The 18,614-nt window shown below is 40.6% G+C and overlaps 1 protein-coding gene across 1 annotated transcript in view; it reads right to left on the minus strand.

The window, feature by feature from the left end:
* Nucleotides 1-18,614, minus strand: part of NCKAP5 (NCK associated protein 5) — a 919,491-nt gene that overhangs the window by 268,194 nt on the left and 632,683 nt on the right. The window contains exon 7 of the mRNA XM_012740059.2: nucleotides 5,275-5,424. Within this exon, the coding sequence (XP_012595513.2) occupies nucleotides 5,275-5,424 (150 nt within the window). The remainder of the gene's footprint in view (nucleotides 1-5,274; nucleotides 5,425-18,614) is intronic.

The raw sequence follows: 18,614 nt of genomic DNA on the forward strand, positions 1-18,614 counted from the left end.
AACCGTCTTCCATTTTTAAAATCGTATACCTTATGCCCTAGGATACGGTTCTTATTTCTGTTCCTCTAACTTACCAAGCTTCCTACCATCTCCCAGTAGGCTTTCATTCTTGCAGTTACTTTTCTTGGAATGTTCTTCTCCCAGATCAGCTCGCAGCTACCTCCTTTCATTAGGGCCTGCTACCAGGGCATTTTAAGTAAATATCTCTCCTACCCCCACCTCACACTTTCTCTGCTACTACATCACCGAATTTTTCTTGTTCAGAGGAACTTTGTTATCTGTTTATTTGTTTGCTTATTTATTATTTTATTTAAGCACATGCTTCCTGTCTCTGCCCAATGGATAGGGACCGTGAAAACTGATCTAATCCCTGTATATAGAACATCCTTTGGGCCACAGAAGATATTCAATAGCTATCTATTAACTACAAGTTTTACATATAATTGTGATGCACAGCCAGGTTTGACTATTTTAAACTACCTAATTTTAAACAAGAATTACTGATTAACGAAATGCTTATGCTTAGCACTTTAATTGTCACACTTTCGTGGAAAGGTATAATTTAGTAGAAAAGGGTGCTATTCACCTTAACACACTTAATTGCCATATTTTTCTGCATAAAATAAATCATTCCTATAGAAGGCCACGTTCTTCTGACCTTGAGGGCACAGCTAAGGCATCAGCGATTATTTGGAGGCGCAGCACTCTCGGGTGGTGTTGGGCCTATGCTCCCCCAGCTGGAGTCTGAGAATCGGAGATGCCAAGGGGGGTGGGAGTGAGCAAAGGGAATGTCCAGCTTGATTTTTAGTCAAGTGTGAAGTCAGTCCATGAGCAGAGAGAAAGCGCTGCTGACAGTTTAAGTAGGGGGGCCTGGAGACAGGCAGATCAGGTATTTCAAGGAACACGCCAGGAGCAAACCCGGGGCCTGACGCAAATGCCCAGGAGTAGAAAACAGGGCAGACTCAAGTGATGCCAGTGGATCCTGCAGGGCAGGTCTGGGCAGATCCCTGGAATCATTGGCATAGGGTGGGTGGGAGAGAGGAGTGATCCTTTTATAGAAGGGACCTGTGACAGGGCAGTGCTGTTGAGAACAGTGAACTTTTTGCTAAGCCAATTAAGCAATCTCTGGAACAACAGCCTTCAAAACTCAAAGTTTTAAGAAACATAAAAAACACCACCTGGGCACTGAAAAGTTATGCAAGTGGTATCCAGATTGTCCACCTGGTCCTTATGACACAAACATAAAATACACCAAATGATTTCTCCACCACACATCAAGACCCAAAACAAGCATCAGAATTCAGGCCCAGGGGAACACATGGTGGTTAGTGAGGGTCAGTGGCCTATTCCTTTTCTCCATGAACAGCTGAAAAGTGGCTGAAACCAAGGCACTCAGTAGAGAAAACAATTGCTAAGAGGAGAAGGAAAAATGTGTGTGTGTGTGTGTGTGTGTGTGTGTGTGTGTGTGTGTGTGTAATTACTGTTTTCATTGTTGGCCTTGGAGTTGTTTTTAGGACTATAAAGGTCTTACTTAGCAAATTATTTTGATGAGCTCCAGAATGGTATGGAATGAGCCCACGAAGCGTCCATGCAGAGCCCTAATGAGCTCTGTAGACTAAATAACGGGCAGAACTTGGCTGTGCTCTGGGGACCAAGAGGGAAGGGCCGGCCAAGTTATCAGGCAGGGGGCTGGGGACTGAGGAGAAAGGCTATGAGAAATGCCCTGTATGCAAAGCACTGAGGACACAGAGCAATTAAAAGACCAACTGGAAGGCCCTTAACCTTTGAATACTCTGCCATGGCCCCATACCCTTTGTAGGGCTGGATTCTGGTAAAATCCACTAAAGGGGGGCTCTGTTTCACAGGAGCTTGGTGCTGAGAAAAGAGAGAGATTGAAAGTTGAATGTGAGTAGGAGCCCAGCTAGCCCCAGAAATAGCCACAGAGGAAATGACCCTGTGATGGGGGAGTGGGCCACTAAGCTTTGCTCAGGTGGGGGAATGAGAAGCTGGGGACCATCAGCTGAAGGATGATGAGGTTCATACATTTGGAAAGAAGAGCTTTATTTCTCATAAAGGGTTGCAGCCTGCAGGGTGGCCATATGACAAGGCTTTAGACTCTAGCTTAGCATGTTTTCCAGGGAGGGACAAAGGGAACAGGAATTTATGCAGAGCAGGGTGGCCAAATATACATATTTAACAAGCTATAGGAGGAGTCATGAATATTTATGAAAGGAGAAAATTGCACATGAACAATTGAATTTCATGCCCCTTTGTGGAATCTATGTTCAGAAAGTGACGTTCTTAGAATGATCTCAGTGTGTAGTTTTTGGCCCTCTGATGTCAAAAGATGAAGCAGAGGACACGAAAACCCTCTCCGCACAGCCTCCATAGACTGGTCAGAACCACCCATGGTCAGTGTTCTCTTATCAGGAAGGAATGCTGCTCAGTTGTCATATTGAAACTGCAAAAAGGGAGGAGCGGTCATGAGATTGGTTTCTGTTAGGGCTTAGGAAGAAAGATTGATAGCTGTCAGTTAGTGAAGGAGGGGGTATAACAAGGTGTGCTTGACCTCCCATCCTGTCATGGCTGGGAACTCTGTTTTCAGGTCTCTGGGGTCCCCTTGGCCAATAGGAGGTCCATTCAGTCAGTAGGGGGTGTTGATTCTATTTCAGTTCACAGACACTACTAACTTAATTCTCAGAGTCAGTGACTCCTCAGCTACAGTTTAAGCTGCTTATGGATGTTATTGTCATATTAATCAAGAACATAATATCAGAATCACCTCTGCATCTCCTTTGTCACACCTTCTTGGGACCTATTTAGGGAGCAGGAATTAATGAAGAGTGCTTTCCATCACCCTAAAAAATTATTCTTCTGCTTCTCACAATACCAGGAGCTAAAAGATGGACATACAAATATGGTTGTTTAAAAAATATAATGATGGAAAATACTGTTTTTTAAAAAAATCTTGCTATATAACATCAATTTTTGCCAAAGTAATTTTGACACATTATGATTAATTCCCCTGCAATCTTCCAAAAGAGCATTTTGTTAAAGTGTATAAATCCACATGGGGGTTTTGTGACTAGCTCTGGTTGCAGTCTGTCAAAATGAGCCCTGTATTTTCCCACAACATTTTTTAATCTATGCAGAAGATCCTATACACTGAGAATACATATTAAATCTTAAAAAAAGTAGCACAAGAAATATATATGAAAATTAGATTTATATATAAAGAGATCTCTGTCTATAATAAAATATATTTATAAGCATATTTATGAATGTATATTTATATTACTTCATATTATAAAATAATCTTTTTATTATTTTCTCAAATAGAGGATAGAGACATTTATCTATCCTCTACTTAATTTATCACTTAATATTGAACAAGTAATTTTAAGAAACAAGAAGTGACTCTGTGACTAGAGGGAATTAACTTAGAAAATATTTTTGTAAATTAAAATTTGGGGGCTTAATGGCATTTAAAGATATCAACTATTGCATCTAACTAAAGCTGGACATAAGAGTTGTTGCCTGAAGTGTAAAGATCTCTGTGGAAGGAAAAAAGAAATATTACTTCTTTTTACTCAGTAAAGTTTAAGAAACATTTGCTGCTAAAAATATTTTTAAAATAACTCTTAGCTCAAATAGATAAAATACCCTGTACAAAGTTGTCTCTGGCAAAGAGATGAACTAAGAAAAGTTCTTATTATAATCATAAATAAAAACTAATAATTTAACTGCATAGTTCTATGGAAGTAAGAAATTATAATATGAATATATTCCTACTGTGAATCTAGTTAATTCAACCTTGGGACAAAGCTGTGAGTTTATTAAGACTGAAATAGCAACCTCAGGGTCTCTTGAGAAGGTCTTCCTTCCTTTTACAATGACTATCTTTAAAAATAACAAAAGTATGAGAACTCTTCAGCAGATAGGTGATTTCTGGTCCTTTTCTCAGAGGGAACTGCCCAGAGGGTTCCCTTAGTTGACCTCTCTTCTGCCTTGTGTTGGCATCACCCCCTTCCTTGTTGCCTTCAGTCGCACTTGTGTGGAGTAGTTATATTTTTTCATTCACAGTTCTTGTATCAATCATTATATCCAGATAAATAGGAAAAAATGATTTAAGGAAAAGCAGCAGCCTTGGTACAGATGGACAGAGGAGGCACCATTGTAAAAATAATTAAATACAATTTAATCCTCATTTCTTCCCTGTACGGTTAGTTACTATTATTCTTCTCATTTTTTCAGCTGAGGAAACCAAAGCATAGAGAGCCTAAGAAACTTTGAAAGTTTTGAGCCTAGAAAGTAGTAGAACAGGGATTCAAACCAAACCTTGAAAATCTGGCTCCAGAGTCCATAATCTTAACCATTTGGCTTTACTATCTCTAAGGGAACCGCATAAAAAGGACATGCTCACTTACAGACAATGTGGGAGGCCACAGACAGGATTGCGGAAGCCAAGCATAGGAACCAAGACCTCTCCGGGCCTTATTTCTTCACATTATTGGAGTTTTCAGGATTCTGTAGACTCTAAGGTAGAGCTACGTTTTTCGATGTTAGGTGATGGCAGCCCCTTCCTTACTAAGGCTTTCAACGCATGAAATCTCAATCAAGAACTAATAACTAAAATGTTAATTACTGCATCTAACACCTGAAATGATGTCAAATGCCACTAAGTAATAGACCAGTGGTGTTTAAACTGTGATTTGAAGGACTGTAATGCCCCCCAAATCTCGTTAAAGGACCCTTTAGCCCAGTTTCAGCTCCATTTTCATATGCTTTACATGTTAAACTCCTACACAAGTATTTTTTTAACGAAATAGTTCTACCGCTTAAAATTTATATTTTTACATATATATTATAATCATCTTTACATACTATTAAATATTTTGCTTATTCCGTTACTCACTCATTCATTTTATCACGCATTAGGAAAACAAGGTGAAATATCACAGAGCTCCTTCCTTCATGAGCTTGCAATTTTAGGAACTGCACCAATTTCAGGGCTGACTTTAAAGTCAATTACTGTCCTTATATACTCTCTTTTTGAGGCAATATAATCATAGTCATTAGGTCAAGACCGTTTCAGTGCCGCAAATTTTAACCTGCTGCTCATCACAGACAGATGAATCTCAGTAGGAGACACGAGGTTGTTTCAGTCTGGGGGAAGTGAGGAAGGAAGATTTATACTCACTCAAAAGCAGGGCCAACGAAAGAAGCAGAACAGTTACTTTTCTTTAAACATGTAAAAATCGTTTCATTTCCTACCTCTAGAGCTTTCAATCTCTCTAACAGCAATTTGGTCTTTTCTTTTCCCTCGTCTGCACTACTGCTTTCACTCCTCGAATCCTCATCCACCACCATGTGAAGATCTTCTAAAGCTTCCTTGTGTTTCCTCTCTTCTTCTGACAGTGTTTCCTGAAGCAAAAAAGAAGTATGGTTTTCAATAATCTCCACTGAAAAATCAACATGAGTGTTAAGGCTGAAAAGGCTGGAATCCTCCTACCCCTTGTGCACTCTTCTGAGGCAGAGGCAGAGGTTTTGCTAAGCAAATTCTGAGTGGTGCTTACACTAACTAGTAAAGACAGTAGATATTTTAACTGGACCCTGGCAGGACTCAGGCATTGGGTCACTTTCTCTGAATGCACATGTCCTTTGCCCAGGTGGAGAAGTGACCAAGCCAGCAAAGCCATAGGTGGAGTCATGTGCTTAATCCGATTTTATCTGCACAATGGAATTCAGCTGTGCTTTAAACTGGGGAAAAACACATCAATTTTGATACCTTGATTTGTGAAAGGCTTAGCTCCTCAAAATAGGATCATTAAAACCAGGGGACACGTACCCATTTAATTAAGGGAATATAAAACATCACAAAATACTGAAATAATAGTGATTTCAGAATTCTAAGTTAAAATCAATTAGTTCTTTCAGTTCAATGACGACACAGTTTCTATGGACCCCTTAGTCCCTATTGTAGCACTTCAGGATTCGTTGTATATCCCTGAAGCAGACATAAAACAGTATCTTGTCTTGCCTCCCTGTTGGAAGCTCCTTACTCAATCTTGTCTCTGGTAGCTATTGGAAGCTGAAAAGTGTTAAGTGGAGCCTCATGCTTGGCTCTTGTTTTCAATGGGAAAAGAAATATCAAGAGAATATCATATGAAAGAAATCCTATCCATTTTGTACACATATCAAGACCTTTGCTATGCACAACCAGGTGACATCATTCCATCATTTTAATTCGAAATACAACACTACAGAAATCTTTAATATAGTTGGTTGTCAACCATCTGAGCTAAACTAGAGTATCAATGGTGAAAGATTTCTTTATATTTAGTTGTAAGCTAAGATCAATTTGCAAGTACAGAAGCATAAAAGATATAATTCTTACCCTCAAGGTACTCATACAATCTACTTAGAAAAGAACAAGAAGAAGAAGAACAGGGTTTTCAAAGTGTTTATCAGGATACTTTCAAGGTTTCAAAAATATTTGATTTAAATTGTTTTTTTTAAATAAATTATGATGTATATAAAATATATTTATATATGTGCACATATGTATTAAACATATATGTGTATATATATATATAACACTGGAGACTATAAACTCAGTAAATTGATCCATGTTAATCTGCTCTGTACAGATTGCAATATGTAATTTATCCTGTTATCATTATATCTATAAATGCACAATTGATCAGGAAGGTAGTAGTTCTTTATGAAATGAGGCCATATGAATGTACAGGTGTGTTCACTTTCATAGCAGGTGTGAGTTTAGCTCAGATAAATGCCAGGCAGGATTAAGGTGCACATCCATAGGCTAGGAAACAAATTCAGGTCACAAAAGCATTTTTTTATAGCTGTTATTTTTGATTATTTGTTTAAAGTTTGGTTGCTTGTCAAACTTTCACTTCCATGATAAGGAATATGAAGTTTATAGATATTACTACCAACTAAGTTTTGAAATAAAGCAGTCCTTCAACTTCTCTTTTATGATCTGAGATCACTATAAGCAAACATTAACCTGAGATTATAAAGCAAGCTGTTTTAAAAATTATTATCATCTTCATTTTACTTCTCTGTGTGAATTATGGTTTTTCATTTCTCAGTAAGCAATTTCCACTTGTGTTTTACATGTATACACATACAGTCATACATCACTTAATGACAAGGATATATTCTGAGAAATGTGTCCTTAGTGATTTTGCTGTTGTGTGACCATCACAGAGTGTACTTACACAAACCTAGATGATACAGGCTACTACATGCCTAGGCTATATGGTATAGCCTATTGCTCCTAGGCTACAAACTTGTACAGCATGTTATGTAGTGCATGCCCAGGTGTGTGTGTGTGTGTGTGTGTGTGTGTATTGAGGTACTATGTAATAATTAGAGTTCTACAGCTAATTAAAACAAAGAACAGACACTGGTATGGTAAAAGAAAAGCCAGGAGACTTTGGAATCTGACAGCTGAATCTCAGATCTATCATTTATTTAGCAGCCGATCTTTGCAAATTACTTAATTTCAATAAGTCTTGGTATATTTGTCTCAAACTCCTAAATGAGGCTAAGGACAACATACATATAATTACGTACTATAGAGTAAATTCTCATTATTCACAGTAGCTATGTTCTATAAAGTTGTCATAAACTCGGAATTAGCAACTATAGAATTATTATTCGTAGGGAAAATACAGTGTTAGGTTCCTATGAGCCTCTGGTCACAACATTTTCATCAACAAATCAATATATAACCAATCTTAGTGTGTGTTTCTAATATATATATAGTTGATTCATTAACACTGAACTAACAGCCAACAGCAATGTAACTCATGCCTCAACAAATCTCATCTAACACACATATTTTCTCTAAAAGGCACATCACAGCATTCTTATGCTTAGGAACACTATGCACAGCACATCAACATCATGCTCGGGGCAATTTCAAACAGTGAAATCACCATCAAAAAGTGGAAAATGCAGAAAACACGGCACTAAATAGACCACACAAAGGAGACTTGCATATTGCATGAGAGCTAAAACAAGAAGGCAGAGTGCCGCTCAGTCTTAGTGGAAATGTGACCCTCAGGTGGCAAATTTTTCACTTCTCTGTGCATGTCCATAAATGACCATGAAAGTGCCACAAGTATTGCTTTTGGGGTTGCAAATAAATTTTTGTGAGTAGGCAATCTGTAGATTCAGAATCTACAAATAATGAGGACACACGACCATAAGCGCACATACTTAAAGTGGCTAGGCACAGTGCCTAAATATTATGATGTGAAATGACTGGATACAACTAAAGAGAATATAGATTATATATATGAGTATTCAGATTACATAAAATGCAAGGGTCATTTTACATAATTTGAAGAAGGGGCAATCAATGAGGGCTATAATTTCATGAAATGGATTTCATGGACTTATTCTTGGATGTAGTGATATAATTTAAATAGAGAGGCATAGAGTGGAAGTTTGGTCAAAGGGAAAATGTTCCTAGTCGGGAGTAAGTTTTGTCCATACAGGTTTATAAGGAAACCAGTTTGATTTCTGTAGAGAAAAAAATTTTTAAGAGAGTAGCTGAATAATAGAATTGGAGAGAAAGGATTCTTGGAAATGAGACTAAAAAAAATTCAGACAATTCATTCGTTCATTTGTTCATCTAACAAATGTTTACTGAGCACTGACTTGGCCATTTGCTGTGTAGGTGCTGGATATATGGCAAACAAGAAAAGGTTCCTATAGCCCAGGAAATTATATTATAATGTTGGGAAATATGACAAACTCCAAATCAAATCTGTAATATAATTGTAGCCAGTAGTAAATGCTATGAAGAAAATAAAACAATATAACGTGATGGACAGAGGTATGGTTAGGAACAATGTTAGATGGTGACATCAGAGTAAGGCTGTCTGAGGAGGTGGGCATTTGAGCTGAGGCCATACAAAAGAGGAAGCAGCTGTGCAGTGGTCGGGAAAACTATTCCAAACACAAGGACTAGCAAAGCAAATGCCCAGTGGCAGGGCGGAGCGGGGCGGGGTTGGGGGTGCCTTGCTCGGCTGAGGGAGAGGCTTCCTTTGCCAATTAAGTAGAGCACAGTGACTACAAGAGGAAGACTAGCAGGAAATGAATCAGAAAGAGAGCTGGACCACGGAGGGTTTCGCAAGGCACAGAGAAGAGTTTGGATTTTATTGTTGGTGCAGTAAAGAGGAGCTAAGGGCTAAGCAAGGGAGTGATCGGTTCTGATTTATACTTTAGAAACATCATCATCCTGACTGCTGCAGTGGAGAATGGGCAGTGGAGGGAAGGAGCCGGGAGAAATAAAAATCAGGAATATTTCGAAGGTTTGGATCAGGACTTACCAAAAGCAGTTCTTATGAGAGATCATAATCAAGGTCAGAAGCCCTGGATTCAATGCCCAGCTTTTATATTTTTGGACCTCACCAGGCAAATCATTTGTCTTTTTGGGGCCTCAGTTTCACCCAGATATAAAATGAAGAGTTGGACTAAATGTCCCTTCCAAGTGTTAAAGTTCTAAGAATTCAATTACTCAAGACACCATTTTCGGGAAGAAAATGTTGACAAGACACTCAACGGTAACAGAAATGACAAGCAAACAGAAAAAGGATCTCTACATTTTGCAAGAAGAAGGTTGTTAGTGGGAATTTGAGGACTGTTAGACTAAAGTGTGACAATGGCACCCAAATTGTCAGTGGTTAAGCAAAAACTGAAAAGAGAGAAAATAAAGGCAATTTTCTCAGATGCTCATTTGAAAGTTTGGCAGGGAAGGAAAAATAAAGAACTATAGCTGAAGGGCACTGCAGAGGCAAGTGGTAGCCTTTTCTAAGGTAGAGAAAAAGGAGTGTTTGAAGAACTAAAGAGGAGAGAGAGCAGCTGACAGGGCAGCAAAGGTAGGAATTCATGAAGGGATCTCCAAAGCCAAGAAGGTAGAGGATGAAGGGCATTGGTAGAAGAGCCAAGGCCCTAAAATGTAGTTCCCTGCAAAATATCACATCAGTATATCAGCCTTTCTAAACCATGAATGTCTAGCCTGTGTTCTTTGAGAACGGGGATTTGAGTGCAAGTGGTTTATTTGGGAAATGCAGGAAACAGTAGTTGGGAAGTAGGGAAGAGACTCAGGGGAAGGAAGGGAGCCATTACAGGGTACATTACTCAGAAAGTGGAGCTAAACTATCCCCTGAGAGACTCAGGGAGATGGTGCAAAGCACGAGGTTCAGAATTATCCCACCCCAGGTGAGAGAGCTGGGGTGCCTATGCATCACCCCTTAAGATTCACTGGTTGAAGGCAGCTCTTGGGGTGTTCCTTTCCTGGCCCTTCCAGACTGCCACAGGCAGCGCATCTTTGTGTAGTTCCCACATAAACATGCCCTGTGACCCGGACCCTGGCAGCTGGAAGTCACAGGGGCACTCTGAATGGTTCTGGGGTACAGGAAGGAAACTGCCCATGTGCTGATGACAAACAGAGAAAAGGCTTCAGACCTGCTCTGACAAAACAGCGCCCAGGGCAGAAGGCCTCATCTGTATGCTGCTCTCAGATGCGTCACTGACCTAAAAGCACACTTCCTTGTGCTCCACATTCTAAAACGTCCTGAAACAAATCCAGAAGGCGAGAGTATCTGTCCTGTCATTTTCTCCACTCATCTCCTTCGTCTTTTACCCGTAAGAGTGCTAAAGTATAATGTAATAATGAGAAAGAGGAATAATGGAGAGGACATCTCTAAAGTAAATGGATTAGCAAAAGAGAAAAATAAGTGGAGAGAAAGAGGTAGAGCAGAGAAAGATCTGGGAGAGCTGAGACAAAGTATGGCTATAATCCGCGGACAGGTCACAACTGTCCATTTCATAAAGAGCAGCTGTTGAAGTTATCTTCCACTCCTAAAAACATGCCAACATTTTAAGAAATCAAGTATATAATGTATTCTATGCAAAAATAAATAGCCCATTTCAATCAGCAACAATATCAGAAATTTTAGTTCCTTCGCCAATTAAGTGCCTGAGATGTGCACAGTAAAAAGAGAGCAAGACAGAGGCCAGAAACGCCTGACTAAATATACTAAATAAATATACTAAAGAGAATATTCTAAATAAAGTATATTCTCCTTATGAGCTTCCAAGAGAGAAAGAAGAAAAGTAAGTCAGGTCCACTCATGAAGTTGCCACACTGTGAGGGGAACAAGTTGATTCCAGAGGTGACCTGTTTTCATTTTTATGGTGTTTAATCAGCAGTGAATTCTATAAAAGTTAGGCTACCACACAAACAACTTTCACTCCCCACATATTTCACATATGATTGAGACCATACGCTTGTTTGCTTCAACAAATACCAGCTAGAACTCAGGAAGCTGAAGATTTAGGAGCTCAGTTTGCCTTGTAGGGTTTAAATCAAATTTCATCTTGTCGGTACATAAAGCAACCCTTAGAGCTCTAAGTTTCTCTAAGTGGTAACCAGGGTAATGATTCACCTTTGGGGGAGCTTTCATCTTTTGTTCTCAAGTAGTCAGCATCATCAGGCCTATGTAAAATAACATCAATCAACACAAAGCTCTGGGTTGCATCAGCTGAACTCGGATAGATGACAGTCCAGGGAGCCTACTTAGTCCAAAGAGTGGACAGCACAGCTCTTCACAGATGGCCAGCTGCTGCCCGGTCTGTAAGCTGGTAGGCTTTACAAAAATTACCAAGGAATGCCATCATCCTGCCCTCCTCTAAAATATGTAAATGCATCTTATTTATCTTCAGGTCACAAGCTTCCTCCAGCCCAGCACACAGTAGGACTCAATGAATATTTCATGAAGTCACTTTACTCTATAATTCATTAATTAATCCATTCATTCAACGAATATCTGCCGAGTGGCTCCTATGTGCTAGGCACTGAGCAAGATGCCAGGGATACCAAGGTGCATAAAAACACACGTGGTCCCTGTTCTCGTGGAGCTTACAATCTTGTGGAAGGAGAAATATATACGTTAATTGGAATGCCACAAGCAAATGTAAAATAGCACTGCAATAGGTGCAGTGAAGAAGAGTTCTGAAGTGCCAGAGGAATCAGTGAGAGAGGGATGTGAAAGTGAGGTCAGGAAAGGTTTTCCAGATGAAGCTGAGGTCGGAAAGCACAATGGGAGTTAATCAGGAAATGACCGGGAGGTGGGAAGAGGGGAAGGCCACTTTTCTCAGTCTGAATGCAAACCCGTGTGGCTGTGTAGGGAGACAGGATGGATGGGCAGATGGGGCCAGGCCCCCTCTCAAGGAGTTCAGCTCTTACCCTATGGGAAATGGGAAGCCCCTGGCTGTTTTCAAGTTTGTGTGGTGGTGGTGGTAGCAGTGGTGAGGGTGACATGGTCACGTTTGTGTTCTGAATTATCTCCCTGGCACGGTGTGGAGGACGGATTAGAGAAAAGTTAACACAGATGTGGGGGAAAAAAAAAAACAACAACAAGATGCTGCTACAATCGTCTAAGCCGGAGTTGATTGAACTATGATTAAAATGACAATTTCACAAAATGAGACCTCATCATTTGTAAGTTAACCTGTAATCCTGATTCTTTAGAGTATGCAGTTCCTCTAACAGTGATAAATAACTAAGGTTTCCTGACGTCGATATTTCTCAGAGTGGGCCAACAGCCACAGGCTGCAGAGTTGCCAGAGCAGGGGAGGGGGAAGAAGTGCTGCTCGTTTGAGATGCGACCCCTTGGTGCGCTCGGGCCCTGGTGAGTCACAATACTTGGGAGTGGAGCCGAGAATCTCTAATTTTAGAGAACACCCCAGGCGATTCTAATCCATGCCCAGGTTTAAGAGCCTCTGGACAAAGATGCTCCAACATAGAGCATAAATCAACTTTTCCTTGAGATAAGCTTTTGAGGTTGTACATTTGATTTAATTTCTACTACTAATATTACATAAGTTGAATGAGCAGATAATTAGTCATGCAAACTAACACGTTACTGGAGAGTAAAAGGGGGACTGGCTATTAATAGCACACTGGGACAATAGGTATATAAGCTAACAAATGGAGACATATTTACTCATAGCTTGGTAAATCCTACTTGAGTAACAGATGTGCTATGCTATAGAAACTATTCTGTGTTAGTGTGATGAGAAACCTTTGGGGAATTTCTATTTGAGTTCTGAGACTCCAGGGACCACTATGTAATGATTGCTCCTTTAAATAGAAGCAGATGACAATAATAACCTATAACTACTTCCAGTGGCTTCTAGAGCAAAGGGCGCTAAGGTTCCAAGAGAGAGTCTGCAGGAAGGAAGAAAAACATATGTATGTCTACAACTCCCTCGCTTGGAAACCCTTTCTAACTTAAAAATAGTGCTTGCTTACCGCTTGTTCTTTCATTAAAAAGTTAAGGAGAAATCTGCCCATCGGTGTCCCAAATGAAGTAGGAAAGTGGCAATGGGTTGTCACAAAGGGCTCACGATTTCTCTTATAAGGAAAGTGAAATGAGAAGTTTGGACATTCTTACCCTAACCCCTATGTTCAGTCCCACTGGGTGTGTGTGGTTGCCCAGTTGTATGTGCAAAGGGTTAACCTCAACATGGTAGCTCTTGTGTCTTCTACCCCATCACTGAGGGACTGACACTAGGTCTATCTGAGTCCAGGACTGTCAGGATAACTAAAGAATCCCAAATTTGGGCAGAGGGGAAAGGCTATGTCTATCACATTTGGACATAACTTGGCACTTCATCTGATGGGATAAAGAGACAGTCAACCCTGAGGCCTATCAAGTGCTATCTATGATCTAAAAATCTGTTGTCCAGGGTGGAACATCTAGCCCCATTTTTAGTAAGCCTTGGAACAAGGAGAACAAAGAAATCTATATTCCTTCCTTGCTCTGTACTAACTGGCTGTGTGATCTTAGGCATCACATAAGATCTCTGCCTTTCAATTTCTTCATCTGTAAAATAAAATGCACAAATATGGACTAACTCAGAGGTCTATTATAGCTTTAATTTCTACCATTTTGATTATTTATAAAAGCTCAACTCTCGAGGATAAATACTTAAAACACTGCTAAATTTCAGGGTTTTGTTTTTAATATATGATGCCATTAAGATTAGCTCATTTGAAGACTCCTTGCATAATAATATTTTTATGCTTCTTTTATAGGATTGTATTTCTTTCTATCTCTCCCCCTCAGCCCCCTTCCTCCTTGAGAAACTATTCTCTTTTTGCTATGTACTTTTCTTGGGATCTATGATTAGAATCACCTGTAAGAAAATAAGGCCTGGTAACATTCAGCAAGAGTTTGGTAAAAGATACTCCTGACACTGCCCCCAAATCATGCCCAACATGAACCTTCTCTAAGAGCATTTGGTTACTGGAGGAATAATCCCAAATATCTCTTGGTTGTGAGGCTTTAGAAACAAAATTTTAAAAATTCACTCATCTCTGTTTTTATTATTTTTAACTCTAATGGTGGACACAAAGCAACATGTAGAAACAAAACACATATACTGATGAGAGTAATACTTATATTCTATTTCCAGCTCATTCATTGTTTTTCTGATAGGGGCTATCCTTATCTCTTCCAACTGTAGGGTTTCTAGAAAAACCCTCAAGAATTTCTAGTTTTTAAACTTGAAGATAGCTAAATGAAATTATGGAGGTGTGAAGAAACATCCAACTGAAGAAAGTTAGTGAGTTGTAGAAGTTAAAAGAGAACTTTTTTTCATTTTGAATATCCAACCATGTGTTAAATCCACCTCCTAATTCACAGTAAAAATATAAAAGGCTATAATTTAGGACTGATCACATAATACAGAAATTGGGGTGGTGTTAGCATGAAATAAGTTCTTTTAAGAACACAGAACACATAATAAATAACACCTAATCTTTGTATAGCATCTCAGAGTTAAGCCAACTAAGTTCATACATACACCATTTTACACACTCAAACTAACAGGGATGTAGGGCCAATATTCTCTACCCCCTTTACAGACAAGGAAATACATTCTGCTAGGTTGTTAAGTGGCCTGTTTAACAGTAAGTATTAGAGCCAGAATTCAAACAGAGTTCTGATTTCAAATGTCATGGTCTTTCCGCAGACTCAGTGACCTCTTTTGGACTTTGCCATGAATGTATAACTCTATCCTTAATGGTAATTCTACCTGAGAATCTGTGATCTTTATCCAACTGAGAACCATGCTACTGGCAGCATCATTCCCAAGCCTCCCAGGCCATTCCTCTGAGGAGGTGGTGTTTTATGAGAAATGTCAGGTCTGGTCTCAGATGACCATTAGCAGAATAGGTTTAACAAACCACTACCACCTCCATAGTTAATGATGACTCAATTAGTTCAAAACATAAACACTCACCATAATACAAGCTAAATGGAAGTATAGAGAGGCCAGCTGTCTCGAAGACAGCCGCTTCAGTGTGCCCTGGGTGCTTCAGCTTCTGTGATTTATTTACTCATTTGTTTTCTGGTGGTGGGGAGGGTGTGCAAAATATATTGTCACTTTAGATAGCACTTCGGCAAATACCATAACAACATTCCCAGGGATCACTAGCAGCTTTTGTTCAATGCAAGCATACTAAATTTTAAAGAGGGAAAAATAGCGTCAGATAAATCACAGGATTTTAAAAGAACATCCCAATTTGTTCACAGTTTAACATTACTACTGTCAAGCAAAACATATAAAACTCTTCTTTTTCATCTCTGGATTTGACTTACAAAGTGAGCTAAGCACACAGTCAAATCCCCAAGATTAAATGTGTATGATGGATAAGAGAACAAAGTGTTTTCTTTATGTCTCTAATATGAACCCACGACCACTGGCATATCAATCCACATCTACTCCACATTACTCTTCACTCAAAACGCTCCTCAGTATTGCCAACTATCTTCCACATTGAACAGATCTGTGTAGTTACATTAATAAATTTTCAGATGATGTTTTTACTGCTTGTTCCATCTATCAGCAACATTTATTTTCTTAAAAAATAGGTTCAATTCTAAAGGCAGTTTACATAAAGGAAAACTCTACTCTGGAACAGAATGGTTTGAAAAAGTCAGCTGAAAATTTCATTAAAGGTATGTTCCAAGTCGCTGGATATTTAAGAAAATTAGCAACAGAAATTATGTCTTTGGAGTCCATAGATGGTCCTCTGAGTATAACGTGGGTAGAAAGAAACCACAAATGGTTAAGGATGTCATGTAGGTGGGGAATTTCAGTGGTTAATGGTTATACTTAAATACTTAGAGGTCAATAAAAAACCAAAAAAAACACCTTATAACTTAAAGTCGAAATTTGCATAGCGAATTCAATCACCCTCCCACCCCAGTATTCTGAAAGACTTCACAAGGTAGGGGAGCCAAAGGGTTTCCACAGGGAAGCCGAGCTCATGGACTGAGCAATGGCCATCCCAAAATGAACTAAGATGCAGTGACTGATCAGGTAATGGCAGGCGAGTGGCTACATTACTGCCATCTTTTACACACATCTACAGCAGCCATTGGTCTGAGATTCCCGGACAGAATTTTAATCAAAACAAATTTAAGTGGGAATAAAGGCAAAATGGCAGATGAAAAACACCTCCAGCCAGAGTGTCCCTGCAAGAAGGAAACATTTTATTTTATTTTATTTATTTTGAGACAGAGTCTCACTGTGTTGCCCTGGCTAGAGTGCCATGGCGTCAGCCTAGCCCACGGTAACCTCAAACTCCTGGGCTCAGGTGATCCTTCTGCCTCAGCCTCCCGAGTAGCTGGGACTACAGGCATGCGCCACCACGCCTGGATAATTTTTTCTATATATTTTTTTAGTTGTCCAGATAATTTCTTTCTATATTTGGTAGAGACGGGGTCTCACTCTTACTCAGGCTGGTCTTGAACTCCTGAGCTCAAATGATCTGCCTGCCGAGGCCTCCCAGAGAGCTAGGGTTATAGGCATGAGCCACTGCGCCCGGCCAAGAAAGAAACATTTTAGATGAAAGTGAAAAAAGAACAAAGAGGCAGATAAACATAGATCAGACAAGGGTTGGAAGGAAGAGTGCCTGAACCTACAGGAAACTCCACGGGAAGAGGTTGCAGAGCAGAATAGGAAGGAGAAAGGCATCGGCAGGGGCTAAACCCCAGGAGGCTTGGAGACTAGCAACGAGAGTAGGTGGAGCGGTTAAATTTCTGCTGGTGGGCTCCCGAGCTGCTGGAGGGACCTGCCAACACCAGCCCAGTGATGGCTGCTGCCAGTGAGCGGTAAGCCTCGTGCAGACAGGGCACTGGTTTCCCAGTTTCTTTGGGACACGTCCCGCCCCACAGACCTGTGCCATTTGGCTGGTGCCATATTGTGTACTTCTCCCCTCCTCCACCCCTCCCCTGGCTGCCGAGAGAGACAATGTAGCCACCACAGGGAGGCATCCACAGGGAATGGGACCTTTCCTTGTATGGGTCCTGCAGCAAACTGAGGGGTACTTGGACTGTGAGCTCCCTATCCACTGGCCCTCCCTAGTGCTGCTTGCCTGGTGACTCCAGCAAAGCAGGGCAAACCACAAGACAAACATGGATCCACCTTGGGCACCCCATGGGTGACTTGAGAGCAGCGTTCTTCTCCCTGGCAGGGTCAGGTATTTATCTCTGGGGCCCAGGAGAAAGGCTTGAAGGCCAGTTCCCATACAGGCTAGTTTCAATCACATTGCCCTAGGGCACACAAGACATATTTATGAAGAGCTCTACTGAGACATGTGTGCCTTCAGAGGCAGATCAGAGTGGATTCTAGATGCAGCACACTCAAGGGGCAACCCTTCTCCCACGCGAGGATGATATCCCAGCTAAGGCCATGATTCTGGGCAGGGAACCTCCAAGCTTGCATCACAGTCAGGGGAGATCCACTTGCTTGAGGTCCTGCCTGATGGCAGAAGCCCAGGAAAAACTGGAATAGGGAAGGGTGGAAAGGAGCGAGACCTGCTCCAGACTGCAGGTCTCAGACAGCCCCACTCCCATACGCAGACTTTTTGGCTGAGTGAGACCATTTTAGCCCCTCTCTGGCACCTTTCCCCAGAAGCAAAGACCAGAATTTTAACCCCTGCTAACAGAATTTGTGGAACTTGAGGGCAGGCTCACCCAACCCAGCTCTGCCCAGCCTCACTCCCCCACCTGACCCCAATGAAGTGGAGAATGAGGACACTCCTGGAAGTCCCAAGGTCCCACCCCCACCTGAGGCACTAGAGTGCCTCTCCAAAGGAATGAGAGCTGGTTACAGGACCCAAAAACAATATTGCAGCTTGTTCTTCCTGGTAAGCGCCACCTACAGACAGGGAGGTCAATTTGCATGCCCTTTTACTGTATTTACTGACTCATAAAGGGTGTGGTCAAATCTCACCCATAAGTACCACCTATTGGCTCAGAAACTAAACTGGGGATCTCATTATCTAAATAAAAATCCAAAGGTAAGAAGCAACAGCTGCTCTTGATGGGAAAGAATCAGCAAAAGAACTCTGGAAGTATGAAGAATCAAATGAAAAGCACACTCTCAAAGAGGAACACCAGCTCTCTAGTAATGGACATCAACCAAATTCACAACACTCAAATGACAAAAGAAGAATTTCAAACATGGATTGTAAGAAAACTCAATGATATGCAAGA

This window comes from Microcebus murinus, chromosome 8 (assembly GCF_040939455.1).
Source record: "Microcebus murinus isolate Inina chromosome 8, M.murinus_Inina_mat1.0, whole genome shotgun sequence".
Classification (NCBI taxonomy): domain Eukaryota; kingdom Metazoa; phylum Chordata; class Mammalia; order Primates; family Cheirogaleidae; genus Microcebus; species Microcebus murinus.